Source organism: Equus przewalskii, chromosome 16, assembly GCF_037783145.1.
Source record: "Equus przewalskii isolate Varuska chromosome 16, EquPr2, whole genome shotgun sequence".
In the NCBI taxonomy this organism is placed as follows: domain Eukaryota; kingdom Metazoa; phylum Chordata; class Mammalia; order Perissodactyla; family Equidae; genus Equus; species Equus przewalskii.
The window spans coordinates 24215436-24236712 of NC_091846.1; the positions used below are offsets into that span (position 1 = coordinate 24215436).

A 21277-nucleotide genomic window follows, 5' to 3' on the forward strand; every position below is an offset into this window, starting at 1 on the left:
GCGCCACCAAGCACACATCCTTTCTGCTCTTCCAAATTAAACACAGACGGCCACGGTTCAATTTGATTTGTAAAGCCAACTGCAGCCAGGAGATTTGAAACTAAAGTTTCCTCTCCACACCTAATGCATCTCAGTGCCAGGAGGATTCCAAGGGGATGCCGCATGTGGTTGTGAGGCACTGAATAAAGACTCACACTAGGCTTGCCTTGATCTCTGGAAACTAAAAACAAAGCTGATGGGGCTTTCTTTACTGGGTGCCTCCGCCCTTCGATGCCCACAGTGGCTGTGCCCAGGAGCAGAACTGAGGAGAGACTCACAGCCTGCTGGGGGTTGAGCTACTGGGAACTGCGACCTGAAATCAGCCCGAAATTTATGATTTCCTTCTGCTTCTCTTTTTCCTTCCTTCCTTTCTTGCTGTTTCTTCTCTGCTTTTGCCCCTATAATTACCAGGAAACAGCTCAGTGATGACAAAGAAACTGCTTGCAGGTGCATTTTGCAATAAGGAACTCAATACCTTCTCTCACTCATTGTACACTAAAGCTGGTTGCTGTATTGCCGTCTATCCGAATTCATTCATTTATTCTTTCAACATAATTGAGCATTCTGGCAGCAGAATTCTAAGATGGCCCCCACAATATCTATGCTGTTGGTGATCATACCCTGTATAAGCCTCTGTCCTTGACTGTGGGTGGGACCTGTAATACGACAGGATATCACACCCACAATTAGGTTACATAATTAAGGCCCCTAATCAGTTGACTTTGAGTTCATCAGAGAGATGATCCTCAGTGAGCCTGACCTAATCAGGTAATACCATTAAATGAGGACGGGGACCCTCTTTAAAAAAAAAAAAAAAAGCCACCACGAGTTCTGAGTGCTAAAGCCACAAAGAACTGAATTTTGCAAATAACCTCATGAACTTGGAAGAGGACTCCGAGCCTCAGATGACAGCAGCCCCCACCAACACCATGATTACAGTCTTGTGAGACCCTGAGCAGACAATCCAGCTAAGCCAGGCCCCGACTCCTGACCCAGGAAAACAATGAGATAATAAATGCATGTTGTTTTTAAGCCTCTATGTTTTTTGGGCAATTTCTTATGAAGCAATGGAAAACTAATACTAAAACTAAAACTAATACTAAAATGCCAATGTGGGTCTAGCACTGTGCTGGGATGCTGGGCATAGAGAAACAAAGAAGTGCGATATGATGAGATGCACGTGATAAAGGGTAACTACAAAATTCAAGGGAACCAGAGAGGGAGCCTCTACTACTAGCTGGGGGAAGATGAGAACACATAAAGAGAAGCAGCCTGCACCCCAGCTTTTCAAAAGGCACCAAAGTCGACAGCATTTAAAACTCAGAGCTCTGATCCACAATAGCATCGTGACCAGGTTGTGAGTGCCCTCCTGGGTCTCGAAACCTACACAGATGAACAGAATAAAGGATGCAATGATTTCTGTTGAGTCCAGTAGCAATGGACAACTTCAGGCAGGACTCCAGGTTTTCAGAAGGAAGGGTATTTAAATTGGTGCACTCAGGAATTCCAACAAGTTTTACACTGATAACCCAAATCCTATAGGAAAAAAAAATAGGAAAAGAAGTCCTCATTTAAGGCCCGCATAAAGGGAGCACTATTATTAAAACATGCTGCCAAGTGTGAGAACCTCGCTAAAGGCATCTTTCCGTTTCTTGTTTCTTTGGCTTATGGAGAAGTTACATGAACACAAGGTCCACACAAATGTCTGATTCAGATGGCTGTCGCCTGGTCACCAGCATGCCTCAAGGCTGCCACTTGCTTTGGCCACAATCAGCGTGTGCGCAAGGAATGCAGACTAATTCCAGTGTTTATCCAGGCAGAACACGGAAGTAAATCCACTGCCGAAAATAAAAATTCATTCCAAAGTCAAATATTAGTTACTTTCGGATGATGGACTGTTTCGTATCATCCCTGCCAGGGCTTTCCTCCTGCACTCCTGTCAATCGTGTTCATTCCCTTTGAACTTCCCAACAGATGTTCCTCATGATTCAGAGGCAAGAGCTGCAGGGCTCCGTAGCTGGCTTTACTCTCATTTCAACCAAAAAGAGCTTCCTGCGTGCACCTCAGGGAAATTTTAAATAGAAAGAGAGAGAGACAGAAAATATGATGTACCTAAATGTAAATTGGGTGATGGTTTCTGTATCATTCAGTTCAATTTAAACGGATCCCATGAGCACACACTGATCTCCAGCAGTCGTCAAGGCACTGACTGGGCAGGGCTCAAGAAGCAATGCTGACATTTAATCAAAACAAGCCCTATGCAAAGCTTTGAAAACCCCTGCCTGAGGAGTTTTACAAGGAGGAACAAGACCACTCTGTACGCCCTCCCAAACACACGCACAGCTTTTCATTTTGCAGATTTATGCTACAGAGCAATGCCTCCTTCACCTTGGAGAGAGAACCACTCGTGCACTCTGCCCGCCGGAGCACAGTTCTGGGGTCATAACCACGAGGCCACAGTAAGAATTCTTTATTTAGATAACCATAAACACATCCTGTGGTTCTGCGAAGTTAAGCCATACAGCAGTCAATCTTCACCAAAGTTTGGGGTGCATAGCTGAGTTTAAACTCCTCGCCTATAAAATTACTAATCTCCGGTGGAGAACGCAATCCTTCGTGATGGCAATGATCAAGAGAAGCAGCAACACAGAGCGTTCCAGCAGTTCTCTGCTGCCCACAGTCGGAGTTATTCCCAAGGTAGGACAGGAGTGGAAAGAAGAGTAGACCCTAGTGAGGATTTCCACCTAATAAAAGACGGTGGTTCTTGTCTATCAGGCATATTTTGATTCGATTTGATTTTTTCGGTTATCTCACTATCCACTGGGCAAAAGAACCTGTTATTCTAACATTCAAGAACGTCTTGTAAATATTTAATGTAAACCTCATCCTAAGACTAAGCAGAATCTTTATTATTACTGCTGCCAAAAGAATTTTGCTGGCTAAAATTATCCAAGCGGACAAGGAAAAGACGAAGAAAAACCAATAAATATCCCGTACACCAAAATGGGGGGGGAGGGGGACACTCATTCCAAGCAACCAAAAGTAAACAAGTGAGTGTTTCATAATCAGTTTTAAGTTACATGGGTTGACTTTTTTAAATCTTTTAAATCATTAAAGTTTGTGTGACTTCCTTTTAAAAACTTTAGAACATGCACATAATGCTTTATATACTTGAAGAAAGGGAATAATTGAGAGGGAAATGCTTTAAAAAGCAGGAGGGAGAACCCACAGAAAATTATTTTAAGTCTTCAAATGGATGAAGGGAAGAAGTGTCCTGTTTATCAGTCAACCACACAACGCAGTCTGCAATGCCCCTTCTTCCCTGACCATGCAACCCAAAAGAGTCCCACTTGGTTCTTTCCCTGCATGAGAGGCGCACAAACTGCCCCAAGTCGCCCAACTGAAAAGCGAGGAAGCTGGAATTTGACCTTCATCTGTTGGACTCCAAGCCCATTACCTAAACAGCTATCATGGTTTTAAACCTCTTGGATAGTCACAGCAAGAAAAGGATGGAAGCCAGTGACAAAGATGTGGGGATGTGAGTACTTTGGTATTTCATTCTGGAAGGGCTCTCATATCACGTACAATTCTAAGAAGGTTGACAGCCCTGGGAGATGATACACATAGCACACTCTGAGAAAACCCAGCTCACACAGCCAGCACTGCTCCAGTTACCACGAGCACAAAAGGCCATGTGCTGGAAGACCAAGTTGGTGCCCATTATTCAAGAGTCTACACTTGAGTCTCTTCTGGCATGCATGCCAACACACACCACTGTGAATGCCACTGACAACTGTTCTCCTGGCGCGCAGCACACTCAGTAGAAACACTCTGCTGATAAGAATGAAAGTGGAGGACACAGTCCAAGACCGAGGAACCACACTTGATGCAGACCTGTCTTCTCATCGCGCTGGGTTACGTGCGCTAACGGCAGAGATGCACAAGGTGTGGTGGGCAGTTAGAGAATGTGTATTTTGATCAACAAAATTCTAACATATTGTAACATATTTTTAAAATTTAAAGGGGTTCCTTGTTTGTTTGGGTTTTTAAAAAAATGGTTAATTACTCTGCAGGGTGAGCTCTAGGGTGAATTTCAATGGTCTACAAATCCACCAATGAAAGAGCCCAGAGCAACTGGCTATTAGTTTTTAATTCTGTCTCTGAGAATGGCAGTTAGAAGTGGGGAAGTCGGCTGATTGGAGAAAGCCAACAGCAGAGCAACTTCAAAATTTGAATAGGAATACTAGGTCATCCTCTCCCAACTTGTAATTTTAGACATTCCTGCTCCACTATAGTAAAATTCAGGGAAGTATAAAGAAAATCTCTCAAAAGATAAACAAAAAATTCTGTGGTTGCCATGCTGTTCGTGAATCTATTCCACCTCATCTTTGTTCTTACTTTATCTCTTCTAACATTCTTTACGGGTTCCACTTTTCTCTACTGGAATATTTCTTATATGCACAGGCTTCTAACAGAATAAAGGGAACTTTAGGTTTTTTCGGTCAACCTATAACTAATTGTAAAGTTTCACTAATATCCAGCATTATGGCAGGCCCTGCAGAGAGTAAAAAGCGGAATACAGAAGGAGTTCTTCATGCACAGAGGTGGCGTCTATAGGAGCAGAAAGACCTGGTTTAATTTTCATGCCTTCACTTATCAGCTCTGTGACCCTGAGTAAATTATTTAAACTGAGCCTCAGTTTTTTGGAGATCATGATATCTGATTCTTAGCATTAGGGTAAGGATCCTGTGAGATAATATGTCACACCATCTCTCCTACATGCTGTAGTAAAGGCACAGGAAATGTCAGTTGCCTTTCTTTTCCACTCTCTTCAATGGATGTGTGAGGAGTCAATAAAAAGAAGGATGTGACCACCCAAGTCAAATTGGATTTAAATTTCAGTTTCTCCAGTAGCTATGTGATCTCAGGCTTTTTTTCTCTGAGACTTGATTTTCTAATCTCTCAAATAGGGAGAAAACATGTACTTACCTCCTAAGATTATTCTGGGGATTAAATGAGAGAAGACATCTCAAGTACATAACACAATCCCTGGCTCAATAAATAAAGCTATTATCATTCTTATTATTAATCGGAAAGAAAAGACATGAAATTAAAGAACAACGAAGGATCAACTCAATCACTTAAACTACCTGTGATAAACCAAAAGTCTAAAGTTCAGAAAAGATGGAGGTGAATGTGGGAGAGGGAGGCTGGGCTTTGGGGCATCACAGAAGAGACAGGATCACTGACACAGACTGGAGAACCAGAGTTTCATTTTTTGTTGTTTTGTTTTCTGTTTTATTTTATTTGCAAATACAGGGAGGAACGGAAAGGTATGATCAAAGGTGAAGTAGAGGCCACTTAATCTGGAACATACGGGGACAGCAAAGAAAAAGGCAGCCGGAGCCACGGAGGCCCATGAGAAGGGTGAGAGGCAAACCTGGTGGCACCACATTCCAGAGGCCTATTAAATCCGCCATCAGGCAGCCGACACTGGGTGAGGACCAGGAGGAGACTGAGCTGGGAGTGGGCCAGATCACAGGAGTGATGTAGGAAGTCTGCAAGTGACATGCCACATGGTCTTGGTGCTAGAGGATTCAAACAGGGAGCTAGCCAAAGCGCTCAACTGTCCCCAGTAAAAGGCAGTTCTTTCTAATGACAGTGCGCTCGGTGAGAAGGGCAAATGCTTTATAGTCAGGCAGCTGGGGTTCAAACTCTGGCTCCTTCACTTTCCATTCGGGGATCTTAGGCGAGCTGTTTAACACGTATGAGCCTTAGTTTCTGCACTGGACAAAATTTACGGTAAATGACACCTATCACAGGCTGACAGGATGAATGAGATCATGTCTGCAAAGTGTCTGGCACCCAGTAGGTGCACAATAAATGCTCCTAAGCTTTGGACTTCATTAGCTAACATCACCCCAGGGATCCTAGAAAACCTGGCTTGGTATCAGTTTTTTCTATCAATAAAATAAAGTGCCACTCCTAAACAGAATAAGAATATTTTATTAGTATGACTACATAGACAGTTACCAAGCTGTTTCAAAATAAAGAAAATGAAGATCAAAGAATCTGTCCACTAAAATAGAAATATCAGTCTTCTAATAGTAGGCACTGATTCAGCCATGACGCCCCAATTATTCTGTTTTAAAACAGCTTGTCAATCAGGGATATGCAGCATGCACAGAGCTAAAAAAGTATTGGAAATGTTCTACTTTTTAAGTTAAATAGTGGGTACATAGGTGTATTTTTAGTCTACTTCATTAAGGTATAATTTATATACAACAAAATGTGCCCATTTTAAGCCTAGAGTTCCACGGGTTCTGACAAACACGTAAGTCTGTGTACTCACCGCTACAGTCAAGACTTAGAACATTTCCATCATCCCTTGTGCTTTCTCAGGCAATAACCTCCCCACCCCCTGTCCCAACTTCTTATCTGCTCTCTGTCCCTATGTCTGTTTTACTATCATCATTTAAATCATGCCCACATTTTGTATAGACTTCTTTCTACATATGCTATTATTCTATAATTTAAAAATAATGCTCTATTTTTCCCACTAAAATTAATGACTAATGCCAAAGGCCTTCCTGAGAGAGTTTCTTAGTGTGAAAGCTAAAAAGAGAAACCAGGGGCCATTGTGGCTAAGTTCACGTGCTCCACTTCGCAGCCTGGGGTTTGAGGGTTCAGATCCTGGGTGCAGACCTGTACACTGCTCATCAAGCCATGCTGTGGCAGTGTCCCATATACAAAATAGAGGAAGACTGGCATAGATGTTAGCTCAGGACCAATCTTCCTCACCAAAAAAAAAAAGAGAGAGAGAGACAGAGAAACCAACCAAGCACTGTAATTCCTTCAAAGGGCAGCAGTAGGGGAAGTTGACAGAGATGACCTCAATAAGCTGGTTGGGGTCTATTCGCCATCTGACAGTAACTGGCTGGGGGGCGTGGGCAAGTCACTTTGCTTGCCTCTATCTCAGTTTATTCTTAAAAGATGGTGTCTATGATCCCATATGAGTCAAGTGACCATATAATTTATCATCTGAATGGGGATGTGTTAAAAGAAGGTGCTATTATTAATTAGGCCAGGGCAAGAAGTATAAACAAGACTGCCCAGCAAACCCAGACTTAGGATGATGCTACTTATGAGCATCCTAAAAGAGCACCTCTTGTGATGTTCACCATGACCTAAGGTTCTTGAAAAACGAAAGAATGTTGCATAGAATTATGCAAAGCGATATGTCTGAAAGCTGAAGTCTCTCATCTAAAGGTGATGGGGCTTGTCCAACCCAATGTACCACGTGGTATGAAGAGCTTACAAACTCTCTTCAGCCCTGGAGAGCAGGCGTCTGAGACACCGAGACGCAAGAGAGCACACACACTGAAACTATGAAACCACGTTCAAAAGATCCGGGTTGCCTGATTATGAGAGTACTTAGCTGGGTTATCTTGTCTTTGTCACTCACTCTCTAAGAGGCAGACATTAAGGGCTCCATCAGGGCACATTACCTCAGAACTCCCACTGTGCGAATTTCATATTGAGATACCGAGTCTTCATTAACATACTGATTCCAAGGACTCTAGGGGTGGGGGAGCAACAGCACGCCTGCACAGCTGCCAACTGAATTTCATAAAAGAGATCAGACTTAGGCACACTAGCACTCCTAAAGTCACAGTGCAGCTCCCTGTAAAGGACTGCACAGAGGCAAGAAAGCACTAACTGTAAATATCGAACAAACCACAGCGAAGAGTTTATTACAAGACTATAACCACTGGAATGACTGGTACAACTAAAATTAACTTTGATTTATCCAGGCTTTCTAAAGAACAGAAAAAAACACATAATTGCCTTAAATTGCACGCAGAGATTATCATCCACACCTCCAAGGGAAGTGCACAAAGAGAGAGCTATTTGTCTTCAATTGCACAATCAGATTCCTTTGAATTAGACCAATTTGCATAAACACAAAAAATTTCGGTTATTTAGCCATAAACTGTGCTGCCATTTTAACCAAAATGGGCTGCTGTGTTATTTCATTTATAAGATTGTAAAAGCAATTAATTAATGTATTGAAGAATCTTTATTACAAAATAAAATGCATTTTTAGAAATCAAATTGATGATCATTACTTAATAAAACAACTTTTAGGACGTAAGCACTTGTATTACAAAGGGAATATTCAGAAAGTAACTACTTGGTCACTCACCCAAAAGCTGTTTATTCATTTCTTGTTGGAGCGCATCAAATCTAGTAAATTTTAAATGGGCTGTTCCATTAGGTTACAGATTAGAAAGTCTAACAAAATTTTATAGCAAAACTAAAAACTCGAATGTGTATTTACATTTTTAAATAATAGACACCTTGAAGGATTTTTAAAACTAATAATTGTCACTTGCTTTAAAACACACTTCTTAGAAATGGAGCTAACTGGGCATGACAAATAGGTGAGGATCAGGACGAGAACCCCCTGTGCATACACCTGGGTCCCCTGCATCCACTTTCAGCTCAGTGGGAGAAATAACACGAGTCCAGAACCTACGGGAGGTTCTGCTCCTCAGTCACTGAGTCACCCCAAGGACTGCTGTCGAAATGCTCCGAGCTTGATTCTCATTGCAAAATCTCCTCCTCTGCTCGGTTGCTCCAGCTCCGAATATTCAGTGACACTACAACAGAGCACGGCAGGAGACACGCACTCTTTCCACAAGAGCTCTGATTGCAATTTTGGCTCTGTCTTTACTGGATCTACAAACGGGCTCAGCTTGCCTAACTGGTAAGTTCCCTTCTCGGCCACAAGGACACTATCTACCCTGCAAGGTAGTCATGAGGACTGAATGAGGAAGCGTGCTCAAGGACCCTGGGCCTGGACCATATCCCCCTTTCAGTTCCCTTATCGGTAAGCTAAGGGTGATGCTGAGCCTATCACAAAGCTCTTAATGAAATAACTTCTGATTAAAGTGCAAAATAAATGCTGGATACCAGGAAAACAGTAAGAAAAGAAGAGATACATTTAAATTTATATATTTGCTCTTAAATCTTTGCCTCCTCATAGACTTCTTCTTACTTCTTATAAAAGAATTATTTGCTGGACCTCTTCAGAGCATTTGCCAAAAACATAAAAAGATTCACAAATTGTTTTTTGCCAAGAGCATAAAAAGGTGGTCAATTTATTTATTTAGTTATGTTAATCTGGAAAAGCTCTTAAATCAATGGCAGGCCTCTGCAGAGGGCGACAACCGCCCTCGGAGCCCTCGGGTGAGGCCCTCCCCTCCTTCCCAGTCCTAGATCCCAAAGCCAAAAACAAGCCCTGGTCCCCAGCACCCTCCCCTGAATTCACAGTGTGGCAATAAGATCCAGCTCCCATTCTCCACCGGGAGAATCCCCAACGCCTTCTCTACCAGCCTCGTCCTTCTCAGGATTTCTTTGTCCTGGTAAAATCAAATCAGACCTAAGACCGCTGTTATATTGAGGAATGAATGGAAAGTGCATTAGAACACACGGTCCTGGCTGGACCGCTTACTAGCAACACAACCCAAAGAAAATCATTTCACCATCTAGTCTGGGTTTCCTCACATGGAATTTAGCTCTGGATATTCCAAGCTGGTATAATAAATATCGCCTACTCGACCATCCTCCAAAGACTGTGAAAAGAATATAAATAACGCTTGCACGCACTGAAAGCACATACACTCAAGTCTTCTGGTATCAAGATGAATTTATTAATGTCATACTATTTCTAGGAATCTAACTAGTCTTTCTGTGCCTTATAAGATTGAACCTCTTTACTAATGAGTTTAATAATAATAATGACAAACATCAGTGTCAGACATTGACCTAAGCACTTTACACATATATTCATTCATTTACTCCTTATAATAATCCTATGATTACTATCCCCCACTGTTTGATGAGGAAACTGAGGCACAGGAAGGTTAAGTACTAGCTCTGCCCTGGTGGAGCCAGGATTAGGACCCAGCCACAGTCTGTGCGCTCAGCCACTATGCTAATGATATGCTGACAACGTCCAATTATTTATTTTATTGAAGAAAACTATGACACATAACCCCATGGGACTCCGGGAAGGCAAGTGACATCTATTGATTACTCCCGCTGGACCAGACCCGAACTGTGCCCTGGGTTCTGGACCTTACCTTGTGAATCCTCACAACCACCCTGAGGGGGAAAGTGTATTTTCACTCCTAACAAATTACAAACCTGAAGTTCAGAGAGATTCGGCACCTTGCTTTAAATTCTAAAATTAATAAATTGAGGCGATAAGATATGAGAAATACAAAAATTAAGTAGAGAAGTATCTGAATCCCTCCCCGTTTCCCTCAGGGGGCATCTCCTGCACCTGCTCCTCCTCAGCCTGCAGCCTCAGAGGCCCAGCACTGACTCCCCTTGATTTATGCCAACCTTTGCACCCTGCACCAGTGGGAAGGGACACCCACTCTGCTGGGCCCACTGACCATGGGACCTGCAAGAGGGGAGGGAACTTTCTGACTTCAGGTAGGAATGGCAGGAGGGGAGAGAATTATCCCCAGGAGGCAGGAGCTTCATTCACAGCCTGATGCCAAGATCTCCAGATTCACAATTTCATGTCAGAACTGAGGCCGCATGTTTCCAAAGAAACTACCATTAACATGAATCATCCACAGCTCCTTACACATCAGTGCTCAAAAACTTTTAGTCTTACCTTATTTGCTAATTTCAAGCAATATTTGGTATATTAAAATCTTCGCCCAGGGGCCGCCCCGGTGGCACAGCGGTTAAGTGCACACATTCTGCTTTGGCAGCCCAGGGTTGGCCGGTTCAGATCCCAGGTGCGGACATGGCACTGCTTAGCAAGCCATGCTGTGGTAGGTGTCCCACATATAAAGTAGAGGAAGATGGGCATGGATGTTAGCTCATGGCCAGTCTTCCCCAGCAAAAAGAGGAAGGTTGGTAGCAGATGTTAACTCAGGGCTAATCTTCCTCAAAAAAAAAAAAATTCCCCGCCCATCTCCTTCAGAATTCATTATAACTCACCTGACCAATAGATGTAACATTGCTTATCAAACACTTGCAAATGTTGATGAGAGGCAACTTCACCTTTGTTTTTACTATTGTTGAAAAAAATGAATGACTCTAGGAACCCGTCAGCCACCAAAAAGGAGATTCTGAATGTATGAGAGATGGTGGGGTGGAGGGGGGCCCAGACAAGCCAGTCACCAACTTTTAAGTGTAAATGGGGCTCCTTGCCCTTTTCACAGCACATTCCTATGCTCAATAGCATTTATGGAGCCCAGGCAGGAACAGCGCGGGCGCTGGGCTAGATGCTGGGGATGGGATGGTGAACTAGACGGGCCTGACCCTGGTCTTGTGGAAGGGCAGCCTTGTGCAGGTAGAAAGTCAGTTTACCCAGGCTGGGGGAGCGGCTGCAGCTGCCAGATACACCAGGGGCGAGTGAGCGTTGGGCTGAATTGTGTCCCCCTAAATTCATATCTTGAAGTCCTAACCCCCAGTACCTTAGAACGGTGAGTGTATTCAGAGATCAGGCCTTTAGAGTGGTAATGAAGGTTAAATGAGCTCAGAGAAGTGGACCCTAATCCCATTTGACTGATGTCCTTTTAAGAAGAGGCTATCTGGACCCACAAAGAGACACCAAGGGACATCCAGCCACAGAGGAAAGGCCATACGAACACACAGGGCGAAGGTGGTCATCTATAAGCCAAAGAGAGACCCTAAGAAACCAACCTGCCCATGCCTTGATCTTAGACTCTCAGCCTCCAGAACTGTGAGAAGATAAATTTCTGTTGTTTAAGCTACCCAGTCTGTGCTATTCTGTTGTAGCAACCCAGACCGACGATACAGTGGGCGATGCTGAGAAGTAGCAAGATGCTGTGCAAGAAAAAATAAGGTCAGCACCAAGAAAATGGCAGCAGTTCAGCAAAACGTGCACACAGGGGACGGCATCACAGCAGATCCAAGATGATGGACTGAAGTGTAGACTAAGAGTGAGCCGTGAGTAGGAAGGAGGAGACCAACAGTCCACTGAGGTTAATCTAGCACTTTCTGTGATCGGCATGAAGGGCACACACAAAAATAAGGAAAACCCGGGGCCTAGCCAGATCTCGCAGGTCAGTAAAGGAGGAAGGAGCTTAAACACGAGGAAAGTACCAAAAGAGGAAGGCAATAATTAGGAAAATATGCCCTGAGGAAATAATGCAAAGGTGCCTTAAGGCTGTGCATGATTCAGTGCTCAGATCTGCACGGAGGGGCTGCTGGGTGTTTGGAGTAGGCTTGGGGACTGGATGAAATGAGAATGGGTAAGTCGACTTTTACACGGCAGGGAGGAGGGGAAGTAAGGGAAATGACCTGCAAAAGCGAAATGAAGGCAATCTAGAGGAAGGCCAAGTCAGGCAGTGTGCGGATGATGTTATCTTTGAACTTGTCACTGTTGCCTGCAGAGATAAAGTGAGTCAAATCAGAGCTGAGCTGACGGAACCAGGTCAGACGCACTGAGGCTACCCCTAACGCTGTATGGCACCGACATCAAAAATATGAAAGAATATTAGAGGAAAGCATTGTGTAGCAAAACTCCATGTCCTGCACTGCAGGGGTCAGCTGTCAAAAGCAAGGCCACAGGAGAAGCCAGAGGATTAAAAAAAACTAAGACAGGGCCTCTTTCTGCGCAGCTGGGGAGAACATGAAGTGGAAATTCAAGACTCACTGAGCTGGAGGGCTCCTGGCCCTGTTTCATCTCACAAGGTCTTGGGTACCCGACCTCCATCCCTCCCCCCGCAACAAAGAGTAGAGGAAACACAGCAGAAGGAAGAAAAGCGAATCTCAAGGAAGATTCTAAAATCATATAACCTGACTCTGGTGACTTAAAAATGTCCTGCAAGAGTTTCAGATGCCACACATTGAGCTGGCTCAGAATGAACACCATATTAACACAGGAGCAGTAATTTCACGTTAAGCAAAAAGATAAAACATTTCTGTTATGCAAATCAAACGCTGTTCTCTAATCTTTTTTTCCCCCACCTATATGCTCCTTTCTGGCCAGTTAAAGAGGATACACACAGGAAAAACTATGAGCATGCACCGAAATTGACTATAAAGGCGTTTCCCTTCTCTTGCGTTGCTGGAGTAAGCGCGAGAAGCCAAATTCTCACAGTTCGTCAACTTTCTGTTCATGTAAACAATCTCACTTTATTTCTGAAACACTTTGTGGGAACAGATGGTTTCCAAATGTATGACTTCTTCCTGCAGTACATGGAAGCAATACTACTCAACTCTTAAATTAAGATGAAGGAAACACAGCATGCTTCAAGCATGCGTCTAGATTGGTAGGCCTACTTTTCCTAAACTAAGGCTTACTTGCAATTCTGACCTTTCTTTTTTTTTTTCTTTTTGGTTAAACAATTCACATCACACACAGAAAAAAATCTATCTGAACTATCACAGCAACTGAAAATTCTGGTGCAAAAAAACCTTCATGTGACAAAAAAATAGCACCAATAACAGAAGCCTCTAGACTTTCTACAAGTTATACCTAAATAAAGCCATCAGATAGGTAAACACAGCTGGGTTTTGTGTTTTACATACTTAAACTTTTTATGGTGGATTATAATTTTATAATTTGAAATAAACACGGCAATTAACACCAAATTACCTTAATTCCAACAACTGACACAATCACTGAACGAGTTCACGAATGGTGATCTTGGCGGCATTGCCAGATCTAAGCCCAGGCCAGCTTCCCCTTGTGTCTCTCTCAGGCAGAAGTCTAATTTTCCACACAGCTAAATCAAGTCTGGAAAGTAGCATACAAACAGTACAAAAGCTCAAGTTCTGTGGCTTGACTGACAAACCCATAAGCGCCTGAGGCAGAGCTGACAGCGGTTCCGCCATGTAAGTTGCTAAGTGTCTGGAAAAGCAGAATCAGGACAGCACCTGCGGGGAGATGACTTTGGAGAGCTACTAAGAGAAAGCAAATGCTGCTCAGCCTAAACATAAAAAGACTTTATACCTACATCTGTGTCTATATCTGTGTCTAATAAATTACGTCTATTATGTGGAGAGAGAGAGAGAGATAGATAGGTAGGTAGATAGATACATAGATAGATAGATAGAGATAGATATGAAAAAGGGGAAAATCAGAAAGGTACACACAAAAGAGGGAAACAACTTATGTTTAAACAAACAATGATGAAGTTGAGTAACAGGATAGAAAAAGTCTTTGTACACACCAGAAGGACAGCAAGAGTAAAAGGAAATTGACCTCTGAACTGACCAACATCAACATGGATTTCAAAAGGTACCTACCCTTTAAATGCTTACCCCAAAGAATTGCTAAACCACAGCATGGAAATTTAAGTTTGCAACAGAACTCAAAAAAAATTTTTTTAGTCAATAATTTAAATTAAAACATTTAAAATTGTGGGGTGTGCCGAATTTTGGCCTAATAACACACACTCACCAAAAATCAAATATGATGTCACAGTGACTGACAACCTATCCAGCAGAAGCATTTCAATGACGAAGGTCAAACCTTGGGCTGTCCTTTATAAACTGGCACAGACCAAAAGTTCCCAGAGGTTTTGCGGCCTATAATAGCATGCTATTATTCTAGAAACATGATTAGTGTGTTCCTGCCTTTTCAATAAAGAGCAGCCTACAATGCAGGCAATGAGAATAGCAGAATGTTTGTGGAGATTGTTTCTGCTATACACAAACACATCTGGACATGATTCAGAGCACCATATACATCGAGTCTTAGTTGTTTTTAAAAGCTTTTACTATTAGAAGTCCCCAATACATGAACAAGAAAGAAACTGATCAACAGAAGAAAAAAATAATAATAGGAAGTAGAAGGCGGTGACTAATGATTTATGAATGCAGAAGTATTCAGAATACATGTAATGAACATAGACATTTATATGATAGTGACTACCACCATAAATCATAGTTACAGCAATAACTAACAAATTTAATTCAACAGCAGAAAAATAATTTGAAACTAGATATAACTATAAAAGAACATACATTTTAAGAAAACACGTGATTTCCAAAGTTCCATTATATTCATAATGAAAAATCTTTATGGCCAAAATTGTGGAACAGAACATGTTCTTGAGAACGAACAGATTTCTTTATCAAGTCCTGTGTGAATTCCAAGGAGTACAGACAGCTAACATCCTATGGACTCAGTCACTATAGGATGGGAGTTGGGTGGGGAAAGCCAGCTTTCAGCAGATAAGCCTGCCCACAAATCTCAGAGAAGATTCTCTGAATCTGTACAGATATTGGAGAGAGCCAGCTCAGACAGATTAGGGTGTTAGTCCCACAGATTGACAAATCCCAGTCGTCAGCCATCTCTGGAGTCCTCAAAAAAACGGTCCCTAAGAGCCCTGTGGTCTGTTACTCCATTACATAGGTACACGCTGAGAGTGGGTGGGGCGATATGACCAAAGGCACAGGCTTAAACAACCTCTTATTGTTTTATTTACAGATATCGCTCCTCATCGTCAAACCATCTTTCCAACCACAAAATGGTCATGGGCACTTCTATCCCAAATCTATCCATCCTACAAAACCTGAAAGTCTTTCCTAAATAGCTTGGCCTTTTCTTCCAAAATCGATGCCTATCTGTGCTACCTGGCATCTCACCTTGACCTGCCTTGAGGCTCCGTGGCTTCCTGGAACTGTGACTTAGCTTCGCATGCATTCCTGTCTTGTCTTACCCTTTGCGCCTCCTCCAGTGCTCCGCACTCACACACATAGAGCCTCAATGAGTATTCTGGATGCCACACGTCTACATTCCTACCTGGGTAAGCTCTTCCCATACATTCTTTCCTGCTTCCGGCCACCTCAAAAAGATACTGGCAAGGATAGACTCCACCCTCTCCTTAATGAGTCCAACCTTCAACAACTGTTCTGCACATCAAAGTCCAAGGGCTTCCTTTTCATTTTCTAGAACCTCCTGTGATCAGCCTGAGACAGACACTTTCTTTTCTTACTCCTCTTTTCGATTCCCTTTATTTCAGTCAGACAAATACCCTTTTGAACTCCTTCATCCCAAAGTGACATTGGTTAATGAATCAGCACTAGAAAAAAAATTTGCTTTCCTGATACACATATTTGTGTGCTTCTTTTTACCCAGCCCAATGTCATGCTTTAGTTTATATTTATTACTAGTCATTGTTAGTGCTTTTGCTGTTACAAGCCACCTCGAGTCACCTTTAACACAAGACACCATGTATATTTCTAAAAGAAAGATATTCCATCTATACTATAACTCTTCCTACTCATGCTGCACAATCTATTTCTTCATTTATCTCCCCATACCCCTCCAACTAGAATGAAAACTCATAAGAAGGGATACAGGGATTCTCCACTGGTCACCGCTGTATCCCCAGTGCCTAGAACAGAGCGTGGCACTTCGTGCTGCTTGGTAGGTACTCGTGGAATGAATGTTGGTTGAATGAATCTCCAGACAGCCTCCCAGATTCTGCTTCTCTCCACCCCTTCCCTGCTTAGAAGGACTATGGTCAAGAACATAAACGCTAAAGTGAAACCATCAGAGTCCATCCACTGGTTCACTATCCCACTGGGGGTATGATCCTGAGCATGGTACCTCACTTGTCTCAGTCGCAGTCTGCTGAGCTGTAAATGAAGAACTGAATAGCCTTCTCTTAGGAGCGGGCAGGACAGTGCTGATGACGTACCTGGCACAGAGCAAAGCACACACACCAAGGACTAACCGTGCTCTTTCGTTCACGCTTCCTTTCAGCCACTATCACCTGTGCCACCATACCTGGGTGGATCAGCCTTTCTTTCCCCTTCTCACCTGCAAAAACACTACACCCTGACAACACAACTATTCTGACTCAAATATGAGTAAATCAATCACCTCAAAGTGTGGGCCTGAGAGTTTTTCCCTATGAAAAATGTGTATGCATTTGAGCGACAGCTTAGACATCTACTGAGTGGCCCAGGGCCTCTATGTTTCCGTGTTGACATCTCGGTTTCCAACTCCATTCAGGTAAGCTACATTGCCCAAGAGGGCAGTTCTGCTCAGGTGGCTGCCAGAAGAGTTACTTTTACAAGATATAGACCAAATGGCCTCTATCATACAAGTGAACAGTGAGGAAAAGCTTTCTCTGTCACTCCCTGTATTACAAAACTTATGAAAAAGTGCACTTTACATCTTAGGTCTTTAAGGATCTCATGGGCCATTCTGATTTTAAGAGAGATTCTGTAAACTAAATATTAACACAGGAGATATCACTATCTTTATTGTACATGTTATTACTCATACTCTCCCCTCTGCTAGAACTCTTTACACGCAGGACATGTCAACAATGGGCAGACTGGAGGTGATTTTAACTCCTGCTTTATTTTGATTTCTGCTTTTCCAAATAAGGAACGGTGCTCAGTAAATACTTCTTAAGGAGGAGCAGAATACATTGGGTTTACACTTAGTTTTAGATCTGCAACAAAGATGTTTTGCAGAAGCAAATCCTTAACACATTTGTCCAATTTCATGTAAAATAACTGGCTACACTGAATATTCTTTATCTTTTTTGAGTTGTCCTAAGTTTCTGCAAACTTTGGTGACACTCCCTCCACCCCATAATTAATACTGCATTTTTTGATGGGGAGTTAGCGTTACGTCTCTGAGTTTTAACTAGAGAGAATTTTCTGAGCATTAAACACGTGCAAGTGAGGTTCCTAATTTAAAACTTGCAAAACTCACAACCTAAGCTAACCACAGGTAAGCAAGAGAGGAGAACAGGAATACTTTTTAGCATCTACCTCACACGGCAATGTCTTAACTGACAGATACGGTCCTTGCTTTTAAAAGCACAAGTCTTCTCAGAGAATGCCAACACAGCAGACACATCAAGTTCACCCAACTTTGGAAATAAACACTGGCGGAATTGAAGCAGAGGAACAACTTTCAAGGCCCCCTGCTGAACGTGCAAACACATATTATTATTGGTCACGCCAGCTCCATCTTCTGCAGTCATATCCACCCCTCCCAGAGTTCATGGGACACTCTACCGCAAAGGGAAGTAGAACTTAAGGGTTTTTTTTTTTTAAGTTAATGATTCAGGCAATTCTTGGAATAACTTCCACTTGAGAAAATGTAACTAAGAGGTCCTAAAAAAGAGACTCTCCAGCTGTTGACAGCTCAACTCTGGAAATTCCCTCCTTTTAGCCCATTCCTGACTCTCCTTAAATCCAAATTACAAAGTTTAATGACCCTGAAGAGTCCTCTCTGCCCCCAGTGAACTCAGAACTCTGTCTGAATATTCATTAGGACTCTTGATAAATGTTTACTGAATTAAAGGAGGGGGGAGCACTGGAAACCAAAAGCCAACCAAGGCTCCCTCACCGGCTCCCCCCCGCCTTAGCCCACAAGGGGAAACTGGGAGATCCGGAAGTGAGAGTCGAGTCATTCAGGATCCAAGGGGTCTGACTCTAGGCCCATGAGGTGATGACAGCCAGGAGACCAGGGCAGAGGTTCCAAAATGGGGCACCCACTGCCTTGGGAAATGTTGGGCGCTTGCCAAGATAGAAACCCTCCCCCAGGAAACTGAACCGGATGGTCGGGAAACCAAGTCAGTTCTGTAGGGATCCCGAGGCCCGAGTCGCCTTCCACCAACCCTCCTTCCTGTTTATAGATCTCGCCCCAGTCACTCCAACTACCAAAGAGAAAGCAGACGTCTCAGAAATATGTCAACACATGACATAACTTGAAAAAGCTGGCTGCTCATTGGCGCGAGTTACAACTTGTCCGGCTCACACAGGAAAACCGGCTCACTTTAATTACTCTTCTTCTAATACACCATGCCGACCCTTCCAGGGCCCCCGCAGAGATCGGGTTACTGAGAACTAGGTAGCCTCGGTGGTAGGAACCAAACCGTATGGGCGGTTAGCTAAGGGCAAGTAACGAGGGAGCCGAGTGCCTGCGAAGTGGCTGCCCATTCGGATTCTCAACAATCGCGGCGGCTCTTTCCTCTCACAGGCGCAGGAAGAGGAAGCCCCGGCGCCTCCTTGCAGTCGGCACCAAATTGCCGGATCGCTCGGTGGGGTCGCCGATGGGGCCCTGGCGGCAACGCGCCGATGCCCTAGGGTCGGCCAAGGGCGCGCCACCTTTGTCTGGGTTTCCCTGTCAGCGGGGCGACGCCTCGACGCCAAGAGTGCAAGCCCTGGTCGGAGGCGCAGACGCGGCGCTCGGGTTCCCAGCCCCTGCGCGGGGCCCAGGAAGCCGACACGGCCGCCTGAATCCTCCCACTTCCACTGCGGCACGCGGCGCGCCCGCAAGTCCCAGCCCGGCAGCCACTTCCCTGGCGCAGCCGCCTCGGGGCGGGGAGCCCGAGCCCCGCGCGTTCGCGGGCGCAGCGGCCAGGCGCACCCCAGCTCTCCCGGCGCTGCACCACCGGCCGCCGGGCGAGGCAGCGGCCACTGTGCCTTCTGCGGGGTCCGCCTCTCCTGCATCAATGCAGGTCCCTTAGTCGGGAGAGCACCGGCCGATGGGCCCCCAGCGAGGCCAGATCTCAGACTGGCCACTGCGTCGGGAAGGCACGACAGCCAGCCAGACAGCCACCCACACCCATTGCCTACCCCTCGCCCTCTCTCACCTGCCTGCACCGTGTCCGAAAGGTCATGCCCGGGGGCCGCGGTCCTGGGAAATTCCTTCAATTTCCTGGCGCTGAGGTTCAGCCCCCCAGAGTTGGCCGCTTCCTCCAGCGCGCGCTCCAGTCCCCGGTTCAAGGGCAGGTTGAAGCCCCCGCTCGGGCCGCCGCCGCCGCCGCCTCCCCCGGCCCCACCGCTGGCCCCGGTTCCTCCGTGGTGCTGATGGTGATGGTGGTGGGGATGATGTGGGTGCAGAGTAGCCACCGAGAGGGCAGGGACGAAGGGTTGGGGTTCGCTTCCCGGCGTCGCCATCTTCTCCCGGGCCCCCCCACCCGGCCCCGCCGCTCCTGCGGGGGGGGGTCACAGCTTTCCCCTGGGAGGGGGAGACGGCACCTCGGGCCCAGTCCCTGCAGTGCTCCACAGAAAGATGCTGGAAGAAGGGGAGGAGGGTGTGGCAGGCGCGCGGAATGGGGGGCGGACGGGGAGGCGGCAGTGGCAGCTCGGTCTCGAAGGTTTCCTGTCCCCGAGAAGCTAAGCACTGCGGCGGCGGCGGCGGCGGCGGCGGCAGGCAGCGCGCATGTGTCTCCTCCCGCCCCTGCTCCCTCCTCTCCGCGGCTCTCCCCTCCTCCGCCGCCGGCTCTCTCCTCCTCCTTCCCCCCAAGCTGTCAGTCCAGCCCCGAACCTTCCTCCGCGCCCAGCCAGGCTGGCCGCCGCAGCTTCGCTGCGCTTGGCCCGGCAATCTGGGGACGTGAGGGGACCGGACGCCTGCACCGGGGTCACTTTCATTTAGACGCCGAATGCCTTTGGGTTTTTTTGTTTTTGTTTGTTTGTGCTGCCCAAGGAGTTTTAGGGGACAAGAGGTTTTAGGGGGTCTGAAAAGACGGTGGCGAGGCAATAGATGGGATTTGAAATACAGTGAGATCACAGGGAGGTGAGAGGTTATCTCAACTCTGCGAATTATTCTGGCTCTTTGACCCAGAGTTCCCCAAGAGGCAATTTTTCACTGTGGGGTCAGGCCGACAGATGACCCCTGGCATTTGGGCGCCTACAATGAGCCAGACACTGGTCTAGGTAGTCTGCATTAATTATCTATTAATCCACGAACCCTGTTTGGGGAAAAATAGTTTCCCCAGTCTACTGAGGAAGTTAAGAAACTAGTCTAAGGTCACACATGCAATCAGAGGCGGAGCTGGATGCTAACTTGTGGCCCTCAGACTCCAGGGTTGCCCTCCTTCCTGTACACTCCCGGGCCCGGCCCCAGCGCGGACTCACAGATAGGAGTAGGGCAGAAGGTTTTCTGAGCGACAGTAGAAAGCTTCAGACGCAGGAAGGACTATCAAAACGAACGTAGTTTTTCTGGCAGACAGAATCCATTGTCCTATGAGGGAGAGGGGCTGGCGATGGCTGACTGAGCCCCGGAATTGGGCGGTGCGGGGAGAGGTTAGAAAGCCAGTGACCCCAACTAGCCAATAACTCAGTCACAGTTTGAGCCTGCCCACAAGTACAGTCAAAGTGACCTCCTCCAGCTTCTCCTTGCCCCTGTGGGCCATGGGAACTGAAGTGTTCCCTTGCAAGCGAATTCACATTCTGCCCAGACCAAGGCTGGCACACC

General features: G+C 45.3%; 1 protein-coding gene across 4 annotated transcripts in view; it reads right to left on the reverse strand.

Annotated features, from left to right (window-relative positions):
* The window catches only part of LRCH1 (leucine rich repeats and calponin homology domain containing 1), a 191906-nt gene extending 171628 nt beyond the window's left edge, over nt 1–20278 (reverse strand). For all 4 annotated transcript variants that reach the window (XM_070578282.1, XM_070578279.1, XM_070578280.1 and 1 more), the window contains exon 1: nt 19671–20278. In XM_070578282.1, coding sequence (XP_070434383.1) covers nt 19671–19977 — 307 coding nt within the window. In that variant the 5' untranslated portion in view covers nt 19978–20278. The remainder of the gene's footprint in view (nt 1–19670) is intronic.
* Nucleotides 20279–21277: the final 999 nt, after the last annotated feature.